This window comes from Maniola hyperantus, chromosome 14 (assembly GCF_902806685.2).
Source record: "Maniola hyperantus chromosome 14, iAphHyp1.2, whole genome shotgun sequence".
Lineage (NCBI taxonomy): Eukaryota > Metazoa > Arthropoda > Insecta > Lepidoptera > Nymphalidae > Maniola > Maniola hyperantus.
In genome coordinates, this window is record NC_048549.1 from 4,446,136 (window position 1) to 4,472,243 (window position 26,108).

At 35.9% G+C, this 26,108-nt stretch overlaps 2 protein-coding genes across 6 annotated transcripts in view; both read right to left on the reverse strand.

Moving 5' to 3' along the window:
* Window positions 1-26,108, reverse strand: part of nuf (rab11 family-interacting protein nuf) — a 94,942-nt gene that overhangs the window by 42,836 nt on the left and 25,998 nt on the right. The window contains exons 2-6 of one of the 5 annotated variants that reach the window (XM_069502940.1): window positions 22,090-22,130; window positions 7,750-7,847; window positions 6,805-6,926; window positions 6,005-6,088; window positions 4,821-4,865 (exon numbers count right to left, since the gene is read on the reverse strand). In XM_069502940.1, the coding sequence (XP_069359041.1) occupies window positions 4,821-4,865; window positions 6,005-6,088; window positions 6,805-6,926; window positions 7,750-7,824 (326 nt within the window). In that variant the 5' untranslated portion in view covers window positions 7,825-7,847; window positions 22,090-22,130. Of the gene's footprint in view, window positions 1-4,820; window positions 4,866-6,004; window positions 6,089-6,804; window positions 6,927-7,749; window positions 7,848-10,459; window positions 10,623-22,089; window positions 22,131-26,108 lie in introns of those variants that run through there. The other 4 variants (XM_034975226.2, XM_034975225.2, XM_069502941.1 and 1 more) reach the window with 4 other exon arrangements.
* On the reverse strand, window positions 10,756-14,354 carry LOC138403230 (transcription factor Adf-1-like). The gene is made up of 2 exons (XM_069502997.1): window positions 14,002-14,354; window positions 10,756-12,035 (listed from the first exon to the last, which is right to left on the reverse strand). The coding sequence occupies exons 1-2, from the start codon at window positions 14,141-14,143 to the stop codon at window positions 11,464-11,466; spliced, it is 714 nt and encodes a 237-aa protein (XP_069359098.1). The 5' UTR covers window positions 14,144-14,354; the 3' UTR covers window positions 10,756-11,463.

Below are 26,108 nucleotides of genomic sequence, written 5' to 3' on the forward strand. Positions count from 1 at the left end.
ACTATTTATTAAAACAAAATAAAATAAACATATTTTTTATTCAATTAAACTATTACAAGTACTTTTGAATTGTAAAATGCATCTACCACTGGTTCGGAATGCCTTTCCTACCGAGAAGGACTAGCAAGAATTGTACTAAATGTTAGTTATACTATTCATTATTAAGAATATATGTAGTGGAATATTTGTACTGGAAAAAACGCAAAAACCTTAATTTCATGTGTAACTACGAAGTTAATTATATGTTAATATTGGATGTAGATACTAATGCCTATAATGGGATCAGTATAAAATAATACAGCTAAATTGACTTAGCAAAAATACGGCTTAACTTAAAACCTAATTAGGTAAATCGTTAAATATGTTCACGTGCATATTATTACATCACGTGTCTTTTATCATAAGTAGTTATTATTATTGACTATTGTTCACAGTTTTGGGATTTTTATAATCGTCTTTTTGTTGAGAGCCCGTTTTTATTTTAACTACAATTTCAACCATCAGTAAAGGAGGTCGCACATGGGCGCAAGATTTGAATTAACATAAGGTTCAAGAGCCACCATCGCCAGTGCAAGGAGCACAATATTAAATGAATTTAGCAATAAGATCCGACAGCATTGAGCGTGTCTTAAAAATAAGTGAGTGTGAGGCGTGAGCATTTCTAAGCTGATGGCTAATCTTGCTGTTCATACGGATTTTCAGTATTGATAAATGCGTCCAACTCTTACTGCCCTTGCGCGGGTATCTTATGGTATCGTCATCATCGATGTTCTAACTGATAGGATGCACTACTGGACATAGACCTCTTTCTAAGCACTTCCACATGTTGTGGTATTGCATCGCCTGTATCCTTGCTACTCGTTTGATTATGTCTGCCCATCTAGTGGAAGGCCTGCAAACGCTGAGCTTTCCAGCGTGAGATTGCCATTCCAGCATTTTGGGACCTTAACGTCTGTCGGTTCATCAAACTATGAGCCTCGTCTATCACCACTGCAGCTAACTATGTATATCAGTTACTCTGGTTCTTATAAGGATATCTGAATTTCTGATTTGATCACCAAGAGAAACTCTGAGTATGATGTAGTGGTATACAAACACCCTAAATGAGTTTTTAGTTTTGATGTATTCAATACTTATACTGTTATTAATTTATTATTCAATACTTTTTATTAAAGTAATTTTTTGGAAAGCATGTCATCATGTAACTAGGCAAGCATGGAAGTGTATCGGGTTGGAACATTGTTATACTTTCTTAATGTAGTTATAGTTACGCCTGTTAGCTTCAGTGCATTATCAACAACAAAATAAATAATTAGAAGAGGCTTTAAATTTAATTTAACGCGAGCCTAATGCTTTTTAAATAAGATAGATTGAGTATTGAGTAGTAGAATTATTATTTTATTTAATCATATTAATTCTATGGTTTAGTTTAAAGGAACTAAACAATATATAAAGGTTAAGCAATCTGAAATTGCAGCGGGTAGATTCACAGAACCCATCTCTGCTGGAGCATACTTTTTTGGAGTGGAGACCGTGTGTGTATATTGGTGCGCCCTTGGAAAGGTCCAAACAGTGGACGCAAAATATATAATATTGTTGAAAAGATGATGATTGATGGGATGAGGACTTTATACCTCTCTTTTATATTTCAATATCTAGATATAGTTTACTGCTAACAATAAGTATAGAAATAGAAACCGGAGAAAACATTTTACGAGAATATTAGAAAGACACATTTTACACCAATATCGATACTTTCTGTGTAACTTCTAGTCATTATCATATATTATGTTGTCTTGCAAACGCGGACACCAGTTAAGACGGACATTAGTTATAAAGTTGTAAGTTAAATTGTGTGAATGAGAACAGGAAACAGTAACCTTCTGTGATAACCGTCAACACGCTTTCAAAATCTGTAGTAAATATCACCTAAAATATTTTAATATTTTATGAAGCTCCAGCAATGTTTAAATTAGGTTTATAGATTGTTATTTAACTGATCCGGACCAGTATGGGGAACTTTTAACTAAAAGAGTTAAGTAATTTAAATCCCATCTGGCATAAGTTAGATTAATATTGTTGGATTTTGAAGGGATAAATAAAAGTCATATTGTAGAGATTATTTTGCCTAGTCAAAGTCAAAGTCAAAGTCAAATGATTTTTATAATATCTGTACTCACAACATCTTGCTAGTGAAATCTAGGTGGATTTTCACCTAACCTACAAGAGGCCCAAAAGAAAATGGGGTTCATTGATACTAACTGGCATTAATTTATAAATAGTATCAATGAATTCCGTTATCTTAATATTAATTTGATATGCCAACCATACCAACTCGCATGTTGCGTTAATTTACGAAATAGTTCATTCGACAGGACGGTAGGTAATTGCTGTTTAAAAAAGAAGTTTAGTGGTATTTCGGGTCGGACAAAATTGCGATGTTTAGCCTCTCTGTAACCACAATTACTGGGTATGTGATGCAACATTAACATTATTTCGATTGTTAGAACGTAGATTGTCGCGTGTTGGGCAAACGTTGTACACTATAAAGGACGGCGCAATTTGTAAGACTAGACCCATTGCCTAATTGTCCGTTTTTTGGAATATGTATAGCTTTTATATTTGTAGGCTTGTAGCTATATAATAGTTCCTAGTTTGCTATGTAACGAAAGGTATCAAGTATTTATAGATTCTAAAAATATATAGAAGTTATAATATGTATATGAAAGAATGTATCATTCGTCCGTAGCAGTATTTTCAAGATTAGTTGTTTTAAGTAGTTTTTGAACTTTATCTTGTTTATTATAATTAAATAATAAGTACATTATTTGTTTTTTGAGCTAATTACCTGTTGAGGTTAACTAAAATTAGTCGAACGTTACGGAGCGTCGCCGTGAAACAATAGACTAGCAAAAAGTTCATCTATTTACGGATGCAACAAAGATAGGCCGTACAAGAAGTCGAGTATAAAATTTGTTTAACTCGTTTTTAACCTGTTTAGATGGAGGTTTGAAATAAGTGGTCCCTCATGAGGTATTTCGAAAAATAGATATGTAAGATATGTACATGTGTGTATGTATGTTTTTATTAATTTCTTTCTTTTCTACATAGTATAAAACAAAGTCGCTTCCCGCCGACTGTATGTACCCACTATTAGATCTTTTAAACTACGCAACAGATTTTAATACGGTTTTCATCAAAAGATAGAGTGATTCAAGAGAATGGTATATATTATGTTTTTTTTTTTTAATTTTTTTTATTCAGATACAAGTTAGCCCTTGACTGCAATCTCACCTGGTGGTAAGTGATGATGCAGTCTAAGATGATAGCGGGCTAATCTGGAAGGGGTATGGCAGTTTTTATTAAACGCATACCCCTTTGGTTTCTACACGGCATCGTACCGGAACGCTAAACCGCTTGGCGGCACGGCTTTGCCGGTAGGGTGGTAACTAGTCACGGCCGAAGCCTCCCACCAGACCAGACCAGAAATTTAGAAATTATAAAATTCCAAACCCCTGCCAGGAATCGAACCCGGGACCTCCCACTATTAAAACCACAGCGCTCACCACTGCGCCAGGGAGGTTGTCAATATATAGTTTAATGTTATTTTGTATTTGTTGAAATATAACTATGCGAAGTCAGGGCAGATCGCTAGTACTTTATAATATGTATTTATTGTGATAAAGCTTAAATAAAAACAGTAGTTTTATCAGATTTAATTATTTATTGTATAATGTTTTTCATATAAGTACCTACAAATATTATTATTTAATAGTTATACAAGGTTTAAAGCTGCCGTGCCGTAGAATGACTCATTGATACTGTCGGAATAACTAGTGATCATGGAATCGTGATTCAATGGCCTACTGCCTACACAATTTAAAGGTCACAGTTTATATTTTGTTCACTTTAAGTTTGGCTGTTTCGTGGACCAAAGAAGGAAAAATGCGACCCACGCAAAATATGACGTGAAATATTATATGCACGTTTAATATACCTAATAGTATTTATTATAATTCGTAAATTAGCGTAGATTCGTAGATATAAATACACAATATAAATACAAATATAATACACAAAATTTTAATTTTGTTTGAACATCGTAAGTCAATTGGTATTTTTTAGATCTTAAGAAACTATCATATAATTTCTAGGGGCCCGGGTGAATGGATAAAAGTTTGAGAACAGGTGACATTTATTAGGTGACGTTTTCTCACTAAATTAGTATAACATGTAACATAACATATAATACCTTTATAATAATAAATCACTAGGATCATTATTGTCAATAATGCAATCTGTTTGTGTTATATGGGTAACTACAATACATTGTATTCCAAGGCTCATTATAATGCAGATATTATTTGCTGAATTTATTTATACGTTACATGAAAAAGTGTTAAATATCGAGGCACGATTTTTGTTTATGTATACTACATAAATAAAAATCGCGCCTCATATCTTTATATTATTAATTATTTAATGCTGAACGCACATTACGGACAAGTCACTCGTGTTGCAAGAGCAATACTGTTCAGTAATAAAAATGTGAGAATGTTTATAGTACGAGTTGGAAGAATGCGGGCTAGCTTGTAACATTATCCGCATTTCTTATGCAACTCGTGCTACTGACGTTCTTCACATTTTCAGATTGGCACGTACGGTTTTTGCGGCGCATCTATAATATGCGATCATCATTATAAACATTGTTAAGAAGCCATATTTGTTTTGGACGTCTGAATTTTGAAATCTGTCAAAATAATTAAAAGCATTAGAACATAAAACAGAAAGTGCATGCAAAAAAAAGAAAAAATGCTTACTGTCGCATAGAGCCCCATCGCCGATGCGGCAGATTCTCTTGATGGCTATGAAAAAAAAAAAACAAAATGTGATAAGCTACAAAAAGTGCAAATAAATAAAACTATACGTATATAATGTAGCGAACCCAAAAAATATAGATTTTTGAAAGAATTTTTAATTATTAATTGTTTAGCACAAATAGCCTCTATAATTTTAACTAAAGTTTCATGAATTAAACTTTTTCATCCCACGAATTACTCGTATTTACTAGCAAAACATAAAGAAACCTGGTAACTAAACCAACAAAAATAAAAATATAAGGTTAGACCAGGGACAAATCTAGCAGTGTTCGCGACGATCGCCAAAGCTACGTAGACAAGGCGCCTAAAAAAATTAATACGTGTAACCTTTACGCGCTGTTAAAGCCTGTAAGGTACTACGAACTAACTATTCATTATTCTGTAGTATAACTAAACACGCTTGAGATTTCTTTAGAAAATGAGTCGACAAAAGGTTTTTATCAAAATCATATAGTCAAGTACAAAATAAAGTTATTATCGCACTAACTACTTAGTATTTTAAAACATCTTGATACGAGATGGTGACTTGATGAAACAAGTGTTCTGTTCGGCGGCTATTCTTTAAACGAATGCAAGCAATGCGAACTTTGGGTACCTACTTCCTGATAATATGGTGTGTTATCTATGCCTACTTCCTTCGAAAAACTCTAAAGTCAACTCTAAAAAGTTTTACTTCAATTTCGTGTAAGTTCACGAAATTACGCTAGGTTTGTCCCTAGCCTTTTGCATGCCTATAGTAACTGGTTCATTATTGATCCAACCGCCTTGATGAAAACCGGTTCATTTGCCACGGATACACTTTGGTCTACTACAAAGTAAATAAAATAAATAATGTACATCATCATGATCAACCCATCGCCGGCTCACTACAGAGCTCTGGTCTCCTCTCAGCGTGAGAAGGGGTTTGGCCATAGTTTACCACGCTGGGCATGTACGGATTGGTAGACTTCACACACCTTTGAGAACATTAATAATGTACCTTTTTTAAAAATCTTATTACTTCGTACCTACTTCAAAAATTCGATTAAGGTAGCCCCAAGAAATTATTCAGAATTTGCAATGGAAAAAATCAGAGTAGCTAGTAGGTAAGTAGGTATATCAATTTACAAAATAGTTTGACATACCTTGGTGGGGTTCGCCTGAGACTGGTTCTCGTCCATGAGTGTCTATTTAAGTGGTTTCCAGGACTTCTGGATCCGTTTTCTACCCTGTCAGCAAAAAGAAGAAACAAAAAATTTATAAATTTTATAAATATAAATATCTGACGATTGAACTCGCATTTAGTCGGAATATGCTGGACTAGTTTCAAACCCATTTGGGGTCCTTTTTTAATGGCCCTCTGTTAGCCACGAGGCGCAAAATTGACTCTCAGACATTTACGTATTCATATATTTATAATGGACTAGCTGATACCCCGCGACTTCGTACGCATGGACTTAGGTTTTTTAAAATCCCTTGGGAACTTTTTGATTTTTCGGGATAAAAAGTAGCCTAGTAGGTACTAATAAACTGGAAAATAAAAGTAAACTAAATTACGAATAAACTTTGGAAACATCTGTACTACGCTACAATATGGAATCTCCTCGCTTACAAACTAGATGGCGTTGTAAGGATTGCAAGTTAAAACTTTTTCTCCTACATTTTTTAATATCTGATACAAGTTAGCCTTAGAACTACGTTCGCACCTGTTGGTAGTTTTATTAAACCCATGTTTCATTAAACACGTTTTTGCAGGTATTACATTAGTGTTTCAAACAAATTCCTAATATCTACCACGGGATTTTCAAAACCTAAAACTCTTCGATTTTCCGAGATAAAATGCTCCGTTAGATATGATTGAAGGACAAACCAACAAACCAAACACTTTCGCATTTATAATATGGGTAGTGATGGGTAGTGATGTAAGTCACCAATAGATACTAACGTATTAGCTGCAGGCGTATCACCATCGGCTTCTCCGTAACATTCGAAGTTCTCTGCGTCGGAAATGGAGTTCCCCGGGCTGGAGTCCGCATTGGGCGTCGAAGAGCCTGCTTCTGTGCCGTTCTGAAAAATAAAATATAGCTTCTTGGTTATTCTTGTTTTAGTACAGTTCTTGCAATTTACGAAGGCTAGTGAACTTTACTTGTGGTAACGTCGCGTCGTTTACAAGGTCATTGCGTAAGTGTGCGTGCATGTCGGACCAATCAGTCGCGAGCAAGCGCTGTCAAACGCACACTCAATCTTAAGTCTGAGCAAAGTCTAAGTGCACTCTATAGATCTCAGCCTTAGTGTACCTTACGTATACCGATACGACTTAAACACAAGTATGATTCAGTGGCCTTCGTGAAATGCAAGAACTATACCCAGATAAGCGATGATAGCCTAGTGATTAACACGTCGGCCTCCTGTCCATGCGGTCGGAGGTTAGATTCCGGGCACGCACCTCTAACTTTTCAGGGAACGCAGCGGAGATCAATCCTTAATCTAAGATCACTTGCTTTAACAGTGAAGAAAATAAAATATCGTGAGGAAACCTGCATGCTTGAGAGTTCTCCATAATGTTCTCAAAGGTGTGTGAAGTCTACCAATCCGCACATGGCCAGCGTGGTAGACTATGGCCAAAACCCTTCTCACTCTAAGAGGAGACCCGTGCTCTGTAATGAGCCGGCGATGGGTTGATCATGATGATGAAGATTCAATATTGTTACAATATTGTATTGTACCCAATACCACTAGATAGAAGTAAGTAACTTTTATATCGTCGTCAACAAATAAACGTCCACGGCTGGACATAGGTCGGGGATTAGAAGGCGGACGTCCTAACCACTAGGCTACCAGTTAGCAGAGCTTATTGAATACACAATACTGAATAGGTGATTCAAATTACCTGTAATTTCCTGGGCAAATTTCCGGGCGAGGAGCGCGGCGATTTGTTTCTCTGGAACACGCTGGGAGCCATCATGACCTCCTCAGGCACCTTCAACTCTGGAAACAACCACAAATCACACTTTAATAACTTAATTCGCAGAGTTGGTTTCGGCACAAGATGGAAGAGTATAGAAATTCCTACAAGAAGTCTATGTCCTGCAGTAGACGTTCATCGGTTAAGACGACGACGACAATGATTAAATCCCAATTTTAGGGTTCAGTCCCGAAAGGGTGCCAACGGGACCCTATTACTAAAAAAAACCGGCCAAGTGCGAGTCAGGCTCAGGCAGGTTGTATTTTTTCGACATTTTGCACGATAATTCAAAAACTATGATACATAAAAATAATAAAAATCTGTTTTAGAATGTACAGGTAAAGACCTTTAATATGATACCCCACTTGATATAGTTATCTTACTTTGAAAATTGAAAATCCTAATTATTATATAGTTCATGACCACAATTTAATTTTTTTTGTGTGATGTAACCACAAATTCACGGTTTTCAGATTTTTCCCCGAATGTCTGCTATAAGACCTACCTACATGACAAATTTCATGATTCTAGGTCAACCGGAAGTACCCTGTAGGTTTCGTGACAGACCGACAGACAGACAGACAACAAAGTGATCCTATAAGGGTTCCATTTTTCCACGAATCCTTTTTTAGCTGATGTCTACGTCATAACAGCTATCCGCATGCCAAACATTGCCAAATTTTAGCCTGATACGTCCAGTATGTTAAGCTGTGCGTTGATAGATCAGTCAATCAGTCAGTCATAGTCATATACCTAATATAGATGAAAACGTCATACAAAGTGCCACCAGGCCACCAAACATAACTTGGGAAGTACCTAATTAACTTTCTGAAAGTTTTATCCTTGGAAAATATCTAACATACGACGCAGCGTGACGTTATCGCAACGTAAAAATGTTTGCTGAAAATAGGCAAGAGTTTATAGTTTATAATAACCATTGCAAAATCCGATTAGTTTTTATTGGTAGTTATGGTTAACATTTGTAAAACTTATAACATATGTACATATTAACATTTGCAATAGTTTTGCATCCGGCTTTACGTATTATACTATGACAAATCCATGTCACCCAATAATGTGAAAGTTATTTTATAGGTGGTTTTTAGACAACACAAAAAGTCAAAAATATACCCGAGTACGGAACCCTCGGTGCGCGAGTCTGACTCGCGTTTGGCAGTTTTTAAGTTACGGAATGCCTGAGCTTGGTGTACCAACTTAATCCGCCAATTCATTACGCAAAATTCACACATAATGGTCTTTTTTTTTCGTTGTACCTATACACACACTTCTTAAGTCTTAACTAAATAGACAAGTAAAATTCAACACTATTCAATTTTCTGTTTAATTTTCGTTGCGGAAACGACGATCCTAAGTAATGAGTCTGTTCCGCACGGAAACTGACTAGTTTTAAATCTATGGCAACTATTATATTTATAAGACATTCCGGAATTCTACTGAAGAGAGCACACGTATTTTTTCGCTTTATATTTTGAAATTCACGGAAATATGCCAATTTGCCAACCCATCGTTGAAATTCACGGTCGCTAATCCCTTGGCCATCAATGATTATAAATTACCAAAATCTAATGAAAATTGTTAAGTTTACTTTTTAATCAAATCGCAAATATTTAATCGTAAAGTAGAATTATTTAAAGAATTTCACCAACACGATTCTCCATAATGCAATCAAAGAATGGGTTTCGAGAACAATATAGAGCACGCAACTTGCAGGTATTCGGTATCAGATGGCCGATAAGGTAAAGATATTAATTTTTATCGTGTTCATTAACGTGATATCGCTAGTTTATCATCTTAATTTTTTAGTATCAACACGACGGTAAAAAGGGCAAAAATTCTAATGAAACATTTTTTTTTTTTTTTTTTTTTTTTTTAATTATAGATGCTTGATATGCTTACAACTAGTGCCAAAGCGCATTACAAAACATTATATACATTTTTTATAAAACTTTTGGTGTTTGGTGTATATATACTTACTATAGGTTTGAATCTTCGCAATAACACTTGCTAGCAAACTCATCTCAATTTGTGTTTAAATGCATTTATATTTATATGGCATGACGGATTTAGTTTTGACACAGGTAAAAGATTTGTATGTGGAAAAGTAGATACACATAAATATTTTGAAAGAAATTAAGTATGTAGGTATTAAAACAAGTTGCCTATAGTAATTAAGTTTTCAATAGTCCTTAGATAACATTATGGAGAACTCTCAGGTAAGTATTCAGGTTTTCTCACGATGTTTTCCTTTATCGTTAAAGAAAGTGATTTAATTGCTTAAAAGTAAAACCCACATACCTACAAAAAGTTACAAATGGGTGCTTGGGATCAAACTCCGGATCCCCCGAATAGCAGACTAGTCTTTTACTACTAGGCTATTGTCGTTATAGTAGGTACAGTACGCGGCCGAAAGTAATGTACATCGACCTTTAGGAGGAGATAGCAGATTTGTAGAGCATTGTCTCAGTCGTTGAGTTCGACAAAACGTCATATAGGTATGAGTGACAGAGACAACGCTTTACAAAGCCGAAATGTCATTCTAAAGGCCGATATACAGTACTTTCACAGTAGCAGCAGCAAACAAAACGCCATGCCAGAAGTAAAACTAAGAGCCTACCATTAAGTACTTGGTTGAGCAGACGGCAGCAGTAGACGAACAGTCGCGCCAGAAGCAAGAGTCCTCGCCACCAGGCCTCTAACAACCGCACTACATCAAGTGCATCAGTTTTCAGCACTATCACTATCTCCGACACAGTAGTCGACATTGGTGCGATTATTATACATTATTATAGATCACATTTTTTATTGCATGGGATTATTATTTTTGTCATTCTAAGATGTCGGTTATAAAACGAATTATTTAGCACTAGCAATACTCGAAAGACCTATATCCATCCGAAGACATCCATTGGTTTATCACGTATTACGATATCATCCTTCAGTAGATTTTAGATATTTTTATGTTTACTACCTATGTATATACCTAATGAAAGGTATGATGGCTTTATAATTAAAATTGTTTAGTGCTTTTGTTCCTTCACAGCTTTAGATCTAAGTCTCTTAAATATTTAGATGGTGGTTGGTGGTTGATGGTTTGATAGATCTGTTGCTACTTACGCCTGTACCTCTTTCACGAAATAAATATACCTACTAAGTGAAATCGTTACATGTAGCAGAACTTCACAAAAACATAATATTATGTATCTATTTATTATGTGATATATATATCAACGTACAAAAAAATATTTGAAAATCGGTTCAGAAATCTCGGAGCAATCGGTGTACACACATAGAAAGAAAAGAGCACCGAATTGAGAAGCTACTCCTTTTTGGAAGAAGAAGAAATAAAGATTATGAATTTGAATTAAGTATTTATTTAAAAATACATAGGTATATAATACAACAATAATATCTTCATTAAGTAAAATCCTTTGACGTTTATTATTGACGGAATTGAGTAAAATGCCCAGAATTTATGTTGTTTTTTTCAGTTACTACTTACCTATCTTATTATTTACATTTTTGTAGTCGTCACAATCCATATGATGCAAAAAAGAATTATCACTATAGCTGTTTGAAAGAATGTTATATTTTGCAGCATCATTGATCGTAATCGTCACGTTACTGATCATAGAGTGATTTTCGAGCCATCGAGTAACTTCCTGAAGCTGTCGAGTAACTTTCAGGATTTGCTGCAGTATCTTGAAGATCACTGAGTTCAGCCTCCATTAAAACCTTTGCGATGTCAAATTTAACAGACACTTGTTTTCTTGTAGAAAGCTTTTTGAATGTATCAGCGTATCCTAAAAATAATAAGTCTACACCATCACATTTCACTTCTACTTTATCTTCACGGGTCCGGGATCTTCTCCTATTATGCAGATATTGGACCATTGGATATATTTCTTGCGCATTTTGTGTTTCTTCTACAGCAGAAAATTCAATTTCTTGCTTAACTTCCCTGCTTTGTCCAGATGTAGAACTAGTATCATGTTCTACATATTTTGCAGATGAGAGTTCTGTACTGATTTGTGTATCGTTCGGCGAAAATGACGGGTCCATAAAATTCATGTGATCTGCCCAGGCCCAGTTAGATAGCTTTTTGGCAGCTTGGCTACTAGTGATTTGTCTAGATTGTTTATATTTATTGTACGTGTCTTTCAGATTCTTCCATTTTGATTTCAAAATTTTAACTGAAATAATATAATGATTTGTTAAAAATAATATTTTATTAGTATCTCTCAAAATAAAGTAGGCATGCAAGATAAAGCGCCGAGAATTTATAATTGAAACCGGTAAGTTAATTATAATATATTTAGGTAGGTATATTAATAAAAAATAACGTTTATAAATTACAATTTAAAGTGGTTTTGGAGTAAAAATATTACATTGAAGACGATTTAGGTGCTTTCCTAGCCCAGAATAGACTTAGGATTTCGATTGATAGCATGGTACATATTTTATAGCAAAATTTGACGTTAGAGATTATGTTCAATACATTGCTGAGGGTCCTGACCCCTTTAATGGTAGAAGATTTGCGATAATAATGCGATGAGTCCCAGATTCGACGCAATGATAGATATTTTGACTTTACGGTTATTAGGTCATGATAAGAATCGAAGAAACGAAAAGACCAAATTGAAATAAATAGGTACCGTAAAACTACACAAGTATGGTCCTGATTTGCCAATTTTTAAATTTGTTCTTTTTCCACTAGAGAATGGATTAACATATTTAATACCTATTGATGTTTTTAGATAAAGTAGAACATAGTAAGTTAACACCCCAAGTCAAACTATGTTACGTGTGTTATTTCAAGTATTAAAAAAAAAATTAAATTTGGACCATTGTTGTATGGCATGTTGCCAACTATGGTTCAAATTATAAATCATACTCGGGACGCATATTGTGACACATCAGACTATAATTGGATGGTTTGTTTGAATGCCTGAAGTTTAGTTTTTAAGAAAAACACAAAATAATGGGATCAAATCAGGTTTTATTGATTAAATTACATGTTACAATAGAATATTTTGTGAAAAATCTTTTAATCTCAAATCAAATGTTTTAAAATTACTTATCAAATGTTATATACACAGGAACATATTTGCCCAGGTTTTGCCAGGTAAGTTATTTTTGAATTGGTCTATTTTGCGACCATTTTTATCAAGGTACCTACATTTTCACAATGCATCTCAGATCGAACATCGTATTCGTTAAACTGTGGTAATAGGGAAGCCAAAGTTACACATTTCTATTGCATGCTGGATAAAACTGGCTGGCTGCTGGCTTCTGAAAACACACATTGAAGACCTGGCGGCTGCCTAACTTTGTTACCCCGATACGCTTTTAATTTCAAAATTATCGAGCTTCTCGGAATTTTATATTTTTCACCAGCTTGACGCTGGGTCAGCACTTTGTTGCTTATATATCAATCAAACAAAGTTCCATTTGGCGATCATTGTAGTACCTACTTATATGCACGCCCTCCAACTTTCCTTCTCATAAACTTGTCTCGTGACATCATTTCTGGAATAAAACATGTTGGTTTTTAATTATGGTCCAAAAAAACGTTAGGACCAAAGTTGAAACCTAAGTACCAAATTATTTAAAAAATCTTTAAAAAAAATTAATAGGTGCAATTACAGAGAAAACTATATGTCAAATACATGTTAGCAACATTACCTTTCTTATGAATTCAACTCCGTGTCTTTTTCCTCACTTTAGCCAGTGTTTACGAATAAAAGTTTGCAGAGTACTTACACGTCTTAGAAACAGGTTTCTCTCGCAGTAGGACGAATAAATTAAATTCACAACGCCATCTCACCAAAAAGCACAAAACTAGTAGACTTATAGGTTAAATCAAGTAAAAACTACGAAGCAATGTACTAGATGTCACTACAAGTCAAAAACAATTCGATTTTGTTTAAAGAGGTAGCAGGACTATAGTTGTGGCCCTGGACTATGGTTGTGTAGTTTTACGGTACTCAAAGTAAGTCACCCATCCAATTACAGACCATGGTAAACAATGCTTAAGAGTCGTTTTGATTCACGCTGCCACAGTTAGTCCGTCCGCGTTCCTCTAATATTCTTGTCTATAATATCAGCTAGGTACCTACTTAATTATATTAAGTACTTTAAAATTAATATGTTACGTACCTTCTACATTCAATTCCCGTTGAATCTCCCGCCACGCTTGTATTTTTTTTGTGTTATTTTTGTAGTCCGGATGACTTATTAAATAAAGAATAGGTCTATCTCTGACCTCTTGAATTAGTTTCTCAGTAAAATTAACATCCATAACGAATTATTATTATTTTCACTACCAAACTGAATGCCACAGAATACAGGTCGCATGCGAAACAGTCGCGAAACATTCACAAAATGGCGGACAAAACGCGGCGAAGCAAAGTAACGGGCCGGTCGTCGGGACTCGGGCCCCATCGCTCGAAATCGCGTGGGAAAGAAATGGTCATATAGTAAACTTCTGTGTTAGAACAGGCAGTTTCGCTTCTCTATCGCTTGTCATACAACGGAAGAGTACGGACAAACTTTAGCGAAACTTTAGCGAATTCGAAGCAGAGGAATGACCGCTTGAGTTAATAACCCTTATTACTGTCCTGAGTCTGAGTCCCTGAGTCCTGTGGTTATAGCCATAGAGTAGGATGTTAAAGGCGCAGGCTTTCTTATATTTTGATGCAAGTGATTAATTAATTCCGCTTGCAATAGGGTACATCAGCTAAATCTTTAAATCTAAATGTATAAAAGGAAAAGTTGACTGACTGGCTGACAGATCTATTAACGCACAGCTCAAACTACTAGACGGATTGGGTTAGGCATGCAGATAACTATTGTAACGTAGACATCCGCTAAGAAAATATTTTTTAAAATTCAATCCCTAAGGGGGTAAAGTAGGGGTTTGAAATTTGTGTAGTCCACGCGGTCGAAGTCGCGAGCATAAGCTAGTGCAATATTATACGTAAGTATTGTAAACAGATTTTAAAGGAAAACAGTTTAACAAGGTACCTAATCATAAAAATCTAAAGATTTTAATATCAACTTCAATGCAACCTATCTGATTTAGGTAGATACCTACCTATTTATTACCTATATTGCACAACCTTATGTGTATGTGTAACTGTTAGTTAAATTTTATCAGTGTTTCCTTTACTGGGAATGTATCTGAGATTCTGATAAGAAATAGTGTTATCAGGTTTCACTTTGAAATGGCACGACTGTGCAAATCTAAACGAAACTTGGTTTGCCCTACATTTGCTACAAAACCAGTTTTATTCCTACTAGGTAAGTACCTACTAGAGAGAGAGCCAGCGCGTGCCAGACCTTCGTTATTTTATAAAAGCTGAAAGTTTGAAAAAGGTTTGGTTTGGGGTAAAGGGCACGAAATTTGTGTACCTACGCCAGGCGGACGAAATTGCGGGTATATTATGCTAGTAAATCTTTATATATAAAATTCAAAGACCTGACTGACTGACTTATAATTATATCAACGCACAGCCTAAAACTGGTCCTAGAGACATGAAAATTTGAAAAATGTGTTCTTTGTAAAGCGTCGGTATCCAGTAAGAAAGCGTTTTTTGAAATTTCACCCCTAAGTGGGTTAAATAGGGGATGGAAGTTTGTATGAATGTGCCTCATTTTTAAAGTTACATCGATGAAAATTGGTATTTAAGCTTTCGGTTAAAAATAAAAAATACGTCGTACCTATTTCACGATTTTTGAAAATTCTACTACCAAGCGGCTTTAAATTATAGGGTATGAAAGTTTGTACGAAAGTCCGTCATTTTATAAGTTATTTGCATGAAAATTGGTATTTGTTGGGCTTTCGGTCACAAATGAAGAAATACGTGTTTCAGGATTTTTGGAAATTCAACCCCCACCTCGATTTTCTAAATTCCACCCGAGCGAAGCCGGGGCGGTCAGCTAGTAATGATCATAATTAGCTCTGCGGGACTAGAATTGTATTTTACAATGGTACCTATCTGCGAAAAAGACTGGCAGATATTTGGATCCTCTCAATTGCTTTGAGATTTGTGTGCAACAACTCTGTTTTCACACATCGTATGCTGGGCTTCACGCTCTCTGAACAGGAATCTTAAGAAATATCTCGTTGCACAGCAGCCGCTCTACTTTGCTCGATTGACTTGAATACAACTATTTCTTTGATTGATACGTACATGATTACTTTGATATACAGCTATGTGTATCAGCAAGTTACCGTTAATTTGTCATCGCATATACCTTTGATCATTTATTTGACACTGAAAACATACTTGGAATTTTATATAAGTATACCTGCTTTTGCATGTGACTTCATCCGACGACCTTTTTGACGACCTCCCTGGCGCAGTGGTAAGCGCTGTGGTCTCATCTTTATGTGCTAGTTACCACCCTACCGGCAAAGCCGTGCCGCCAAGCGATTTAGCGTTCCGGTACGATGCCGTGTAGAAACCAAAGGGGTATGGGTTTAATAAAAACTGCCATACCCCTTCCAGGTTAGCCCGCTATCATCTTAGACTGCATCATCACTTACCACCAGGTGAGATTGCAGTCAAGGGCTAACTTGTATCTGAACAAAAAAAAAAAAGTCCAAGGTGCATTATATAGGTATGTATTTTACGACTTATACACATTGATTTATTAAATCAATGCTTATACATCTGGATAAAGTAGCTTTCTGATGGTGAAATATTTATTATAAATCGGTTCAGTAGGTTTAAAGTTAGTTAACGATCCTTTTCACTCTTAGGTAGGTATAAATATTTTTTATCACAGCCGAGTGAAACCTACGCGCTGCGCACTGCAGATATTAACAGCATTTCGAAACAAGTACATACCTACCTATAGCATGTTCTGTTTTTAATTAGAGACGTGAAAACTTAATACTTCCCCGCGAACGCGACCGGTTTGCGAAAACGTCCTGTTACAAATACCGACATACCTAATACTTATTACTAAATAAGCTGTGAGCCTAGTGTTTAGGATGTCCGCCTTCTAATTGGAGGTCGGGGGTTCGATCCCGGGCATGCACCTCTAACATTCGACGTTATGTGCGTTTTAATTAATGAAATTAATTAAAACGCACATAAATAATTAATTTATAAATTAATAAATAATTAATTTACGAGACATTTCACCGCGATTAATAGCCTCAACTGGTGACAGAAGGGCTGGCTCATTTTTTGCGCAGCGGATCAGCCTGGCTGTCCAGCGCGGAAATGCAGCCAGTATTCTTGGCACCATTCCACGCGGTCATGATTTATATAGTAATTAGATAAGGCTAGCTTTAACTTTTATTGTAGTAAAAAAAAAAAAAAAAAAAAGTAAATAACTCATGAGAAATACAATTACGCCACGAAAAATTAATGAAATTTAATATCACTTGATTTAACGGTGAAGGAAAAAATGATCTCGAAGGTGTGTGAAGTCTACCAATCCGCACATGGCCAGCGTGGTAGACTATGGCCAAAACCCTTTTCTCTTTGAAAATGTTGGATAATGATATGGAAGCTATGTGTAACAAGTCTGAAATTTTCAGAAACAGAAACAAGTTTCAGATGGGTGTGCGATAGGTCGCATACTAATCTGAAACTTACTGAATTTCAGACTTGTTACACTTTAGAACTGAGGTATGGATTTGGTCAAAATATTTTCCTAATGAGTGAGTTACAGTGCAAAAGATGTCAGTACCATTCGCAACGGATATCAAGTATAACTTGACTCATGCACATTTGGTTCCACTCGAGAAATGGTAAAACGTCCTTGAGGAGGCGACATTCCTGAGCGACATAAGTTCCACCGGCTCACATCTGCATTCCAGTGTAACTAGGTAGGTAGGTATATTTTGCTAACTTTCTTTCCGTCAAGCGTAACGACGATATTATAACATTATACCAGCTAACTTTGACGACCTCCCTGGTGCAGTGGTAAGCGCTGTGGTCTTATTAGTGGGAGGTCTCGGGTTCAATTCCCGGCAGGGGTTTGGAATTTAATAATTTCTAAGTTTCTGGTTTGGACTGGTGAGTGGTGGGAGGCTTCGGCCGTGGTTAGTTACCACCTTACCGACAAAGCCGTACCGCCAAGCGATTTAGCGTTCCGTTACGATGCCGTGTAGAAACGTAAAGGAAAACTGTCATCATCATGATCATTACAGGTGAAATTGCAGACAAGGGCTAACTTGTATCTGAATTCTGAATTATAATAAAGAAACCTAGATAGAAGCATAGCTATTTAATATTTTTTCTACCTATTAAAATGGTAATAGTTTGTCAATGGTCTGTAGGTACATTTGTTTGTAGACACGTATCTACAAAACTCGAGATCGTTCAAAAACACATCGATTAAAACTAACACGTTTGTATAAACATAACATAATAGACTAAGCACTGCTTTTTGATGAAAATTGGTCTACTTGACCACTAACATACTTAACTAGGAACGCGAAAGTCAGTGTTAATTTTACACATGTAAAGCCGAGGGCAAAATGCTGATATATATCTGTTATATTTAGATTTACCTAATGATTTAATTGGTTACATAGGTTGCATTACCTATCTATGCTGAAGCTTAAAATAATATAATCACTTTTCATTTAATTTGTGTTCATGAGACAGTTTTCGAAGATTGATAGATAGAGTTTAATATTTTTATGGTTCTTATTTTTATGGTAGGTATGTCTCCAGGCTATTAATTTAGCATTGTGAATATGTTTTATTAAATTGAAAACTACTTTATTTCCACTTTTCACTTTCCTTTACATTTCTGAAGTGTTGTGTTTAAAACTGTCGTCAAACTTTTTCATATCACTATCACAGTTTCGTTACATAAATGTATACATTATACATGTTATATTACAATCGTGAATATTTTAGTTAATTTTTTTTATATATTTTAGATACGTAAGTATAAAAGTTTATTTATATGGTAATATATTTATTTTTATATATATGTTAATTATTATTAGATACATTATTTTTATGATCGCGGTCGGCGCGGCGGCGCGTCAGTTACGCTGCGCCGGCGTCGACTACCTACTGCGCAGACTCGTATTTATGCAATCTCCAATATTACGGTATTATATCGATAAATGCACATAAAAACGATTGTTAGTGTTAGACCGATTACAAAAACTCCGTAACAGACGGACGTAGGAAAAAGTTAAATATAGTGAAGTTGAAGTGAAGTGAGTTTAGGTTGATGTATTGTTAACTATTTAGTATTTATCAATTATTGTATACTAGATGATGCCCGCGACTTCATCCGCGTGGATTTAGGTTTTTAATAATCCCGTGGGAACCCTTTGAAAAAAGTAGCCTATGTCCTTCCCCGGGATGCAAGCTATCTCTGTACCAAAGTTCATTAAAATCAGTTGAACGGATGGGCCGTGAAAAGCTAGCAGTCAGACAGACAGACAGACACACTTTCGCATTTATAATATTAGTATGGAGTATGGATTAATTAAATCGTATGACGCGGATGATCATTTTCTTGTTTGGAGCAAAACGTGATTTTTAGGGTTCCGTACCTCAAAAGGAAAAACGGAACCCTTATAAGATTGTCTGTCTGTAAAAATATAAATTGTGGTCATGAACTAATAATTATTATTTTCAATTTTCGAAGTAAGATAACTATATCGTATAAAAATACGACTTTAGAAAAACACAATAGAAAATAACCCTGCAATTTTATATGGCATTGTACCTATTCCGTAAAAAATGCATGTCTAAAAATATATCCGCACCTACTTAATATTATAAATGCGAAAGTGTGTCTGTCTGTCTGCTAGCTTTTCACAGCCCAACCGTTCAACCGATTTTGATGAAATTTGGTAAAGAGTTAGCTTATATCCCGGGGAAAGCCATAGGCTTTTTATCCCGGAAAATTGAAAAGTTCCCAAGTCGCGGGCATCATCTAGTATTTTATAGATGGTCATATTTATCTTATCAAACTATGCAGGCAAGGCTTCCAACAAAATTAATGTTTGTTTTTCCGTTTGGTTGGTACGCTGCGCCGGTCGCCGGTGCGCGGGCGCAGGTTTTTGCAACACCACATTGCAACCTCCAATGCCATTTGAGAAATGAAATTATACCAAATAGACCGAGAACACGTTCACTTATTTGAACTATCGACATTGAGTGTTTTTATTTTTAACTAGCTGCCCCGGCGAACTTCGTACCTACCGCCTAAAGTAACAGTCGATTATTTTTCAGGATGTTTTTTAAATTTTTCTCTCCGTAAGAACCATCCCCGTACTTCAAGGAATATTATGAAAAAAGAATTAGCGAAATTGGTTTAGCGGTTTTCGAGATTTGCGATCAGCAACACATTCAGTGATTCATTTTTATATATAGAAAAAAGAAAAGAAAAGAAGATAGACTAAACAGCTTTCGCTGAAGCGTCTATATCAGAAGTGCTTCGAGTTTTCCAAATGTTTGTCTAATCTATTCTTGAACTGGTTTACAGAACTTGACATAACCACATCCTTGGGCAATTTATTCCATTTGTGAACAACTTTGTTGGTCAGAAAGTGTTTTAATGAATTTGACGATGGCAATTGATTGTTTGATTCGGAAAATTTGGTAAAAGAATACAAATTATTATAATATCTCAACGAAATATGTACGTACTCGCGGTATTCAGTCAAGTATATCACCATCATCATCATCAACCGATAGACGTCCACTGCTGGACATAGTTCTCTTGTAGGGACTTCCACATGCCACGGTCTTGCGCCGTCTGAATCCAGCGGCTCCCTGCGACTCGTCTGATGTCGTCCGTCCACCTATTGAGGGGTCTTCCAACACTGCGTCTTCCGGTGCGAGGTCGCCATTCCAGCACCTTGGGACCCCAACGTCTATCGGTTTTACGAACTATGTGCCCTGCCCATTGCCACTTCAGCTTCGCAACCCATCAAGTAGGTATAGTACCCGTTAAGTAAGTCAAGTATAATATATAGGGACGTATTATACCAATATCCATACTTAATATTATAAATGCGAAAGTGTGTCTTTCTGTCTGTCTGTCTATCTGTCTGCTAGTCTTTCACGACCCATCCGTTAACAAATTTTGACGAAATTTGGTACAGGATATAGCTTGCATCCCGGGTAAGGACATAGGCTACTTTTTATCCCGGAAAATCAAAAAACTTCCCACGGGATTCTTAAAAACCTAAATCCACGCGGACGCAGTCGCGGGCATCATCTATGTAGTTTTATAGAAAAAACTATATATAGTATATACATACAGAAAAACTTATCACAAAAAAATTTATATTTACAAAAAATATACGCCGTCCAAATGGTCATTTATGGGCATTGTGCCCAAAACACTGGCGCTATTACCTCGCTGAACGGCAAGGCTCAACCGTTGAGCGAAATAAGCACCAGCTCTTGGGTCACCAGACGCGTGGATCAGCTTTTGGGACACGAGGTTTATAAAAGCTTTCGTGTCCGATGATGATGATGTTTTATAGTATAGTTTTGCAAAAAATAAGACTATCGACATGTTGATCATAAACGTAGGTATTTTGAGCAATAACAAAGCCTGCAAAGTTAAAAAGCATGAAGCGATTCAAGTGAAATGATGTGATTAGTACCTAAAGCAGTTACTAGACAGTAGGTACTGCACTAGGTACAAAGGAACAATAAAAGAGTTTGGTGCGATCGATTGCGGGTGCTGCGGGTGCCATCGACCTCGGGTTGCGCAATCTGCAACAATTCGCAGATGCTTATTCGGCAATTCTTTGTATTGTAGAACAGTAGCCTCATTTGGAGTGTTACTTTTTGGAGCTTCTGATTTGTCGACTAATCGACGATACAGATCGATATTTAAATGACAAGATATGGTCAAGCGCCACCTCTGAGGTACTAGTCACCGACCCGTTCGAAATCCAGACGTCACTGAGGTTGCATTGGTGCTAATAAAGCACTACTGAGTCGGTGCCATTTTGTTTGTTCAATAGCCCTGTCCATATGAAGTAATATATAAGTCAATGACGATACATAACATGTTAAACAACAATCAAGGTCTCAAAACAAGTTTCAAAGATATTTTTTGTGTTTTAGGGCTTCCGTGATACAGATTAGGTATACGTTTTAACACGTTTTTATTAACACGCTAGGCGGTCAGTTTCTGTCTGATTTTTAAAAAATATTCGGCCATTACCGAAAATATACGAGTGTTAGCTTAAGCTTATAAAAGTTAAAAGTTTTTTATTAGGTAGGTACTTACTTTGATTGTCACCTCCAAAAGCAAATTTATCCAGGCGCTATCTGTAAAGAAAGAAATAGACCATTAATGTATGTTTAATGTAGGTATGTTTAGAGACCTACTGTAGAAAGTACCTTTAGAAGGAGATAGCTGATTTGTAGAGCACTGTCTCTGTCGTTGAGACCGGCAAAAATATGAGAGACAGGGACAGCGCTCTACAAAGCCGAAATGTCATTCTAAAGGTCGATGTACTTTCGGGCGCGTACTGTAGTAGCACTTGCTTTCCTAATGTTATAAATATTAAGAAGTAAGTAGGTATGTATTTCATTTCCGAAGTCCATAATTTCAACCATGACATTCATTAGGATAATAGAGTTCAAGAGTAAATTAAACTGAGTTTTTAACACGTTTTAACTCGCTTTCTTGTCGGCCTGTTTGTCTGTCTGGAACAAATCTTGTAATCGATTTTAAACTAACTTCCCGATGAGCATAGGTTGGGAATGGATGACAATGCAACACTACTTAACTTGCTTTCTTGTCTGTCTGTTTGTCAGTTTTTGTGTCAGTTAGTTTATCGAAAAAAAGTTTGCAGTAGATTTTAAGCTCACTTCCCGTTGAGCTAGAGCCTTGGACATTAACATGGAATAAGAAATCGCATAGATTATGAAGTTAAAAGGCATCACATAGATTTCACTGCTATCAGATTTAGTATCAACGTTAGTCACGATTGAAGTTCTAAGATCGATTGTGCGATTAGAACTCGTGCATAAAGGTTTGCTTTTTCGCACATCTCTGAGTCACGACTGAATAATGTGAGAGGTACCTGGAGCCCCGAGTTCAATCAGGGAATTTTAATGCTTGTGAAAGTAGGAAAAAATCAGTCAAGTATGAGTCGGACTCGCAGGGGAAGAGTTCCGTACCACCGTACAAGAAATAACTTTTAAATTTTTATGATTTCTTGTTATAGCGGCAATAATAGGAATATGTAGGTACTTACATATTCTGTGAAAATTTCAACCTAGGTACCTATTACCACGGTAATGTTATCTATAACATTACCGTGCTATTACGGCTCACGAGATAAGTACGGTCCTCTGACAGACAGACGGACGGACAGCGAAGATTCGGGATCTTCTAATCGCGGTGAAATGTCTTGTAAAATTTTTTTAGCACTAAGACTCCATGGCCCCAGGGTGTCCGCGGCAAACGAAACAAAAATGTAACTCTCGATAAGAGAGGCATACCTACTTGCGCCGCTTGCCGTTTTCAGCTGTTTCTGCTGCGGCTCCCGGTCTTGATGCTGTCTCCCTGATAATATGACATTTTATGATATTTTATTCTCTATTTGCCGCATAAATTTTTGATTTGCCGTTATGTTTCCTAAGGCAATTGTCAGGTAAAACTAGGAACACTCAGGAAAATATTTGTAACTTTTATTTTTTTATTTTGTGATTTGCGATCAGTCCGAGGACTTTTAGCAAATTAGGTGTAGGATATTGTTTTGTAGCGGCTGCTCCTCTTTAGGAGCTAGCACTCAACTCTTTATTGCCTATGAAGAAGCGAGGTCGAGAATATATTTTCTCTTTAGGCGTCTCGGGTAGTCCTCAATTAAGAGCCTGGTGGCTAGTGGATTCGGATGCATCAGAAGCCGTTCTTTTAAGCGTTTCGCTAGCCCCCGAACTTCCTCCTTTATTGATATTACGTTCAGGTTCTGATGGAGTTCTTCATTTGTGATAAACCACGGCGTGTTAAAATATGCGTAACTTAAATGCAATTCGCAACGTTATATTTTATACCGTTGCAATCGAAGATTACGTACTACATAATGTCTAATATGATTCCACATGTAATGCGAATCTAATCCAATTCGATATACTTAACCTAATCGAGTAGGTAATCAATATGATGTCGAGTATATTTAAAATTCAGCCCGCACGATTATTACGTGACTAATTTCGATATTTATTCAATAATTTATTCATGTACATTTTTATTCACAGGAAATCCTTTGACGGTCTATTGTTGATACTGTAGGTATGGAAAATTTTGAAGAAGCCACCATCGCATATATTATCTAACTATTTAATGGTATATATATTACGATCAACGCTATATAAGAGAAAAGAAGAGAAACTTTTTGATTAAGTAGGTAGGTACATACCTATTCGAATAGGTACATTTTTCCAAAGCGCTTATATAATACCTAATAGACAGAACGTATCGTAATTAACTCTATCACAAATCAATTATTTCTAATGGATAATGTATTTGCTAATTTACTTGTTAAGGACTGTGATAATACCCAATGATTCTAGCTGATAACGTCAATTTTCTGCGACCTAATTGTCTGGGGGAAAAAATATTAGAATAGTACAGTTATTTTTATGTGCTTTCTTCAAAAATAGTACATAAGTTTTGTTAGTATCCACTAAGAACAAAATTCAAACAAAACAACCGATCAGTCTCGGGCCTTTCCAAAAATCACTTAGGTAACAAGGATTAAACCAAAAACCAGCCAAGTGCGAGTCAGACCCGCGCACTGAGGGTTCCGTACTACAATCGTGTTTTATCGACATTTTGAACGATAAATCAAAAACTATTATGCCTAAAAATAAATAAAAATCTGTTTTAAAATGTACAAGTAAATCCGTAAATCCCTTTCATATACCCAACTTGGTATAGTAATCTTACTTTGAAAGATGAAAATAGCCATATTGGTTCATGGACATATTTTTTTTTTCTTGTGATGTAAGAACAAATTCACGGTTTCAGATTTTCCCCCTCATGTCAGCTATACGACCTACCTACCAGCCAAATTTCATCATTCTAGGTCAATGGAAAGTACCCTATAGGTTTCTTGACAGACAGACAGACAACAGAGTGAATCTACAAGGGTTCCGTTTTTCCTTTTGAGGAAACCTAAAAATTCATATTGTGCGCCAGAAAGCTCTAATCTAACACCATTTGCTTATTAATCTGTATTTCCATCATTCATTAGATACTTACTCAATTAGTGAATGTTTGCTTTTAACTGTATAAACTTTCTTCTTCTTCTTATTTTGCTTTGTGGCTTCTGATTACCTTTTCAACTCTTTGATCATTTTCTATTTTAGTATACCGTAATTACAAATTAAAATTTCCAACCTCAAAGACGCTTGGAGCAAAACAAAATATTAAAGGTAACGCAAGAACTACTGAACGGAATTGGTTTTTATTCAGAAGTTTGCCAAGGATAAAAACCTATATCCACGTGGACGAAGCCGCGGGTATGATCTAGTATACTTATAACACTATGCCAAGAAAAACAGTATCGCTGTTTAATTTTTTTTTTCTAATCGTAGGCAACCCTACCTGGTTGGTGAACATTTTACGGTCCGAAGCGTAGCACTACCGAGTAGAGATCGCTCTGATTCACAACCGCACGTTTTATATCTTTTTAACTCATTAACTATTTGCACATGCAGCTGTAATACATATAGTCGTATCTGGTTAATCTATTTAAAACAAGAGTCGAGACCCCAACTCCTTACTGATTTCAGTTAGGTATTATCTTTCATCTTTCCACGTGTGACAGTTCTTCGATTCAATTCTCCAGTTCGTGTGGTTATTCAGCCTTCTGAAACCCTGCATAGGCAGTAATATTTCTTTAGTTATATCTATGATTGTATCTGTTGCATTTCATTAAGTAATTTAGATTGTAATGGGGCTGGCGTGTCTGTGTCGGACAAAAGTCCCATACAAATTAAGATGGTGATATAAACCACTTATTGATAATTAAATCATTCAATTTTTATGGCAATATTAATCTTTAATAGCAATTTTTATTTTATTAATTTTATTTATTTAGTGGTGTTATGAATGTGGATGCTTGAATTTTAGTTAGTTACTCGTTCACGCCATAATGACACATCAAAGGTGCCCAAGGCTTCGGATTAGTCCTGCTAGGTGATTCTCTAACTCAGTGTCTAACACTAAATGATAGCCACCGAGGTTGGTTAGTTCTACATTGCTGCTTCACTGGTGATATTAAAAACTATTTT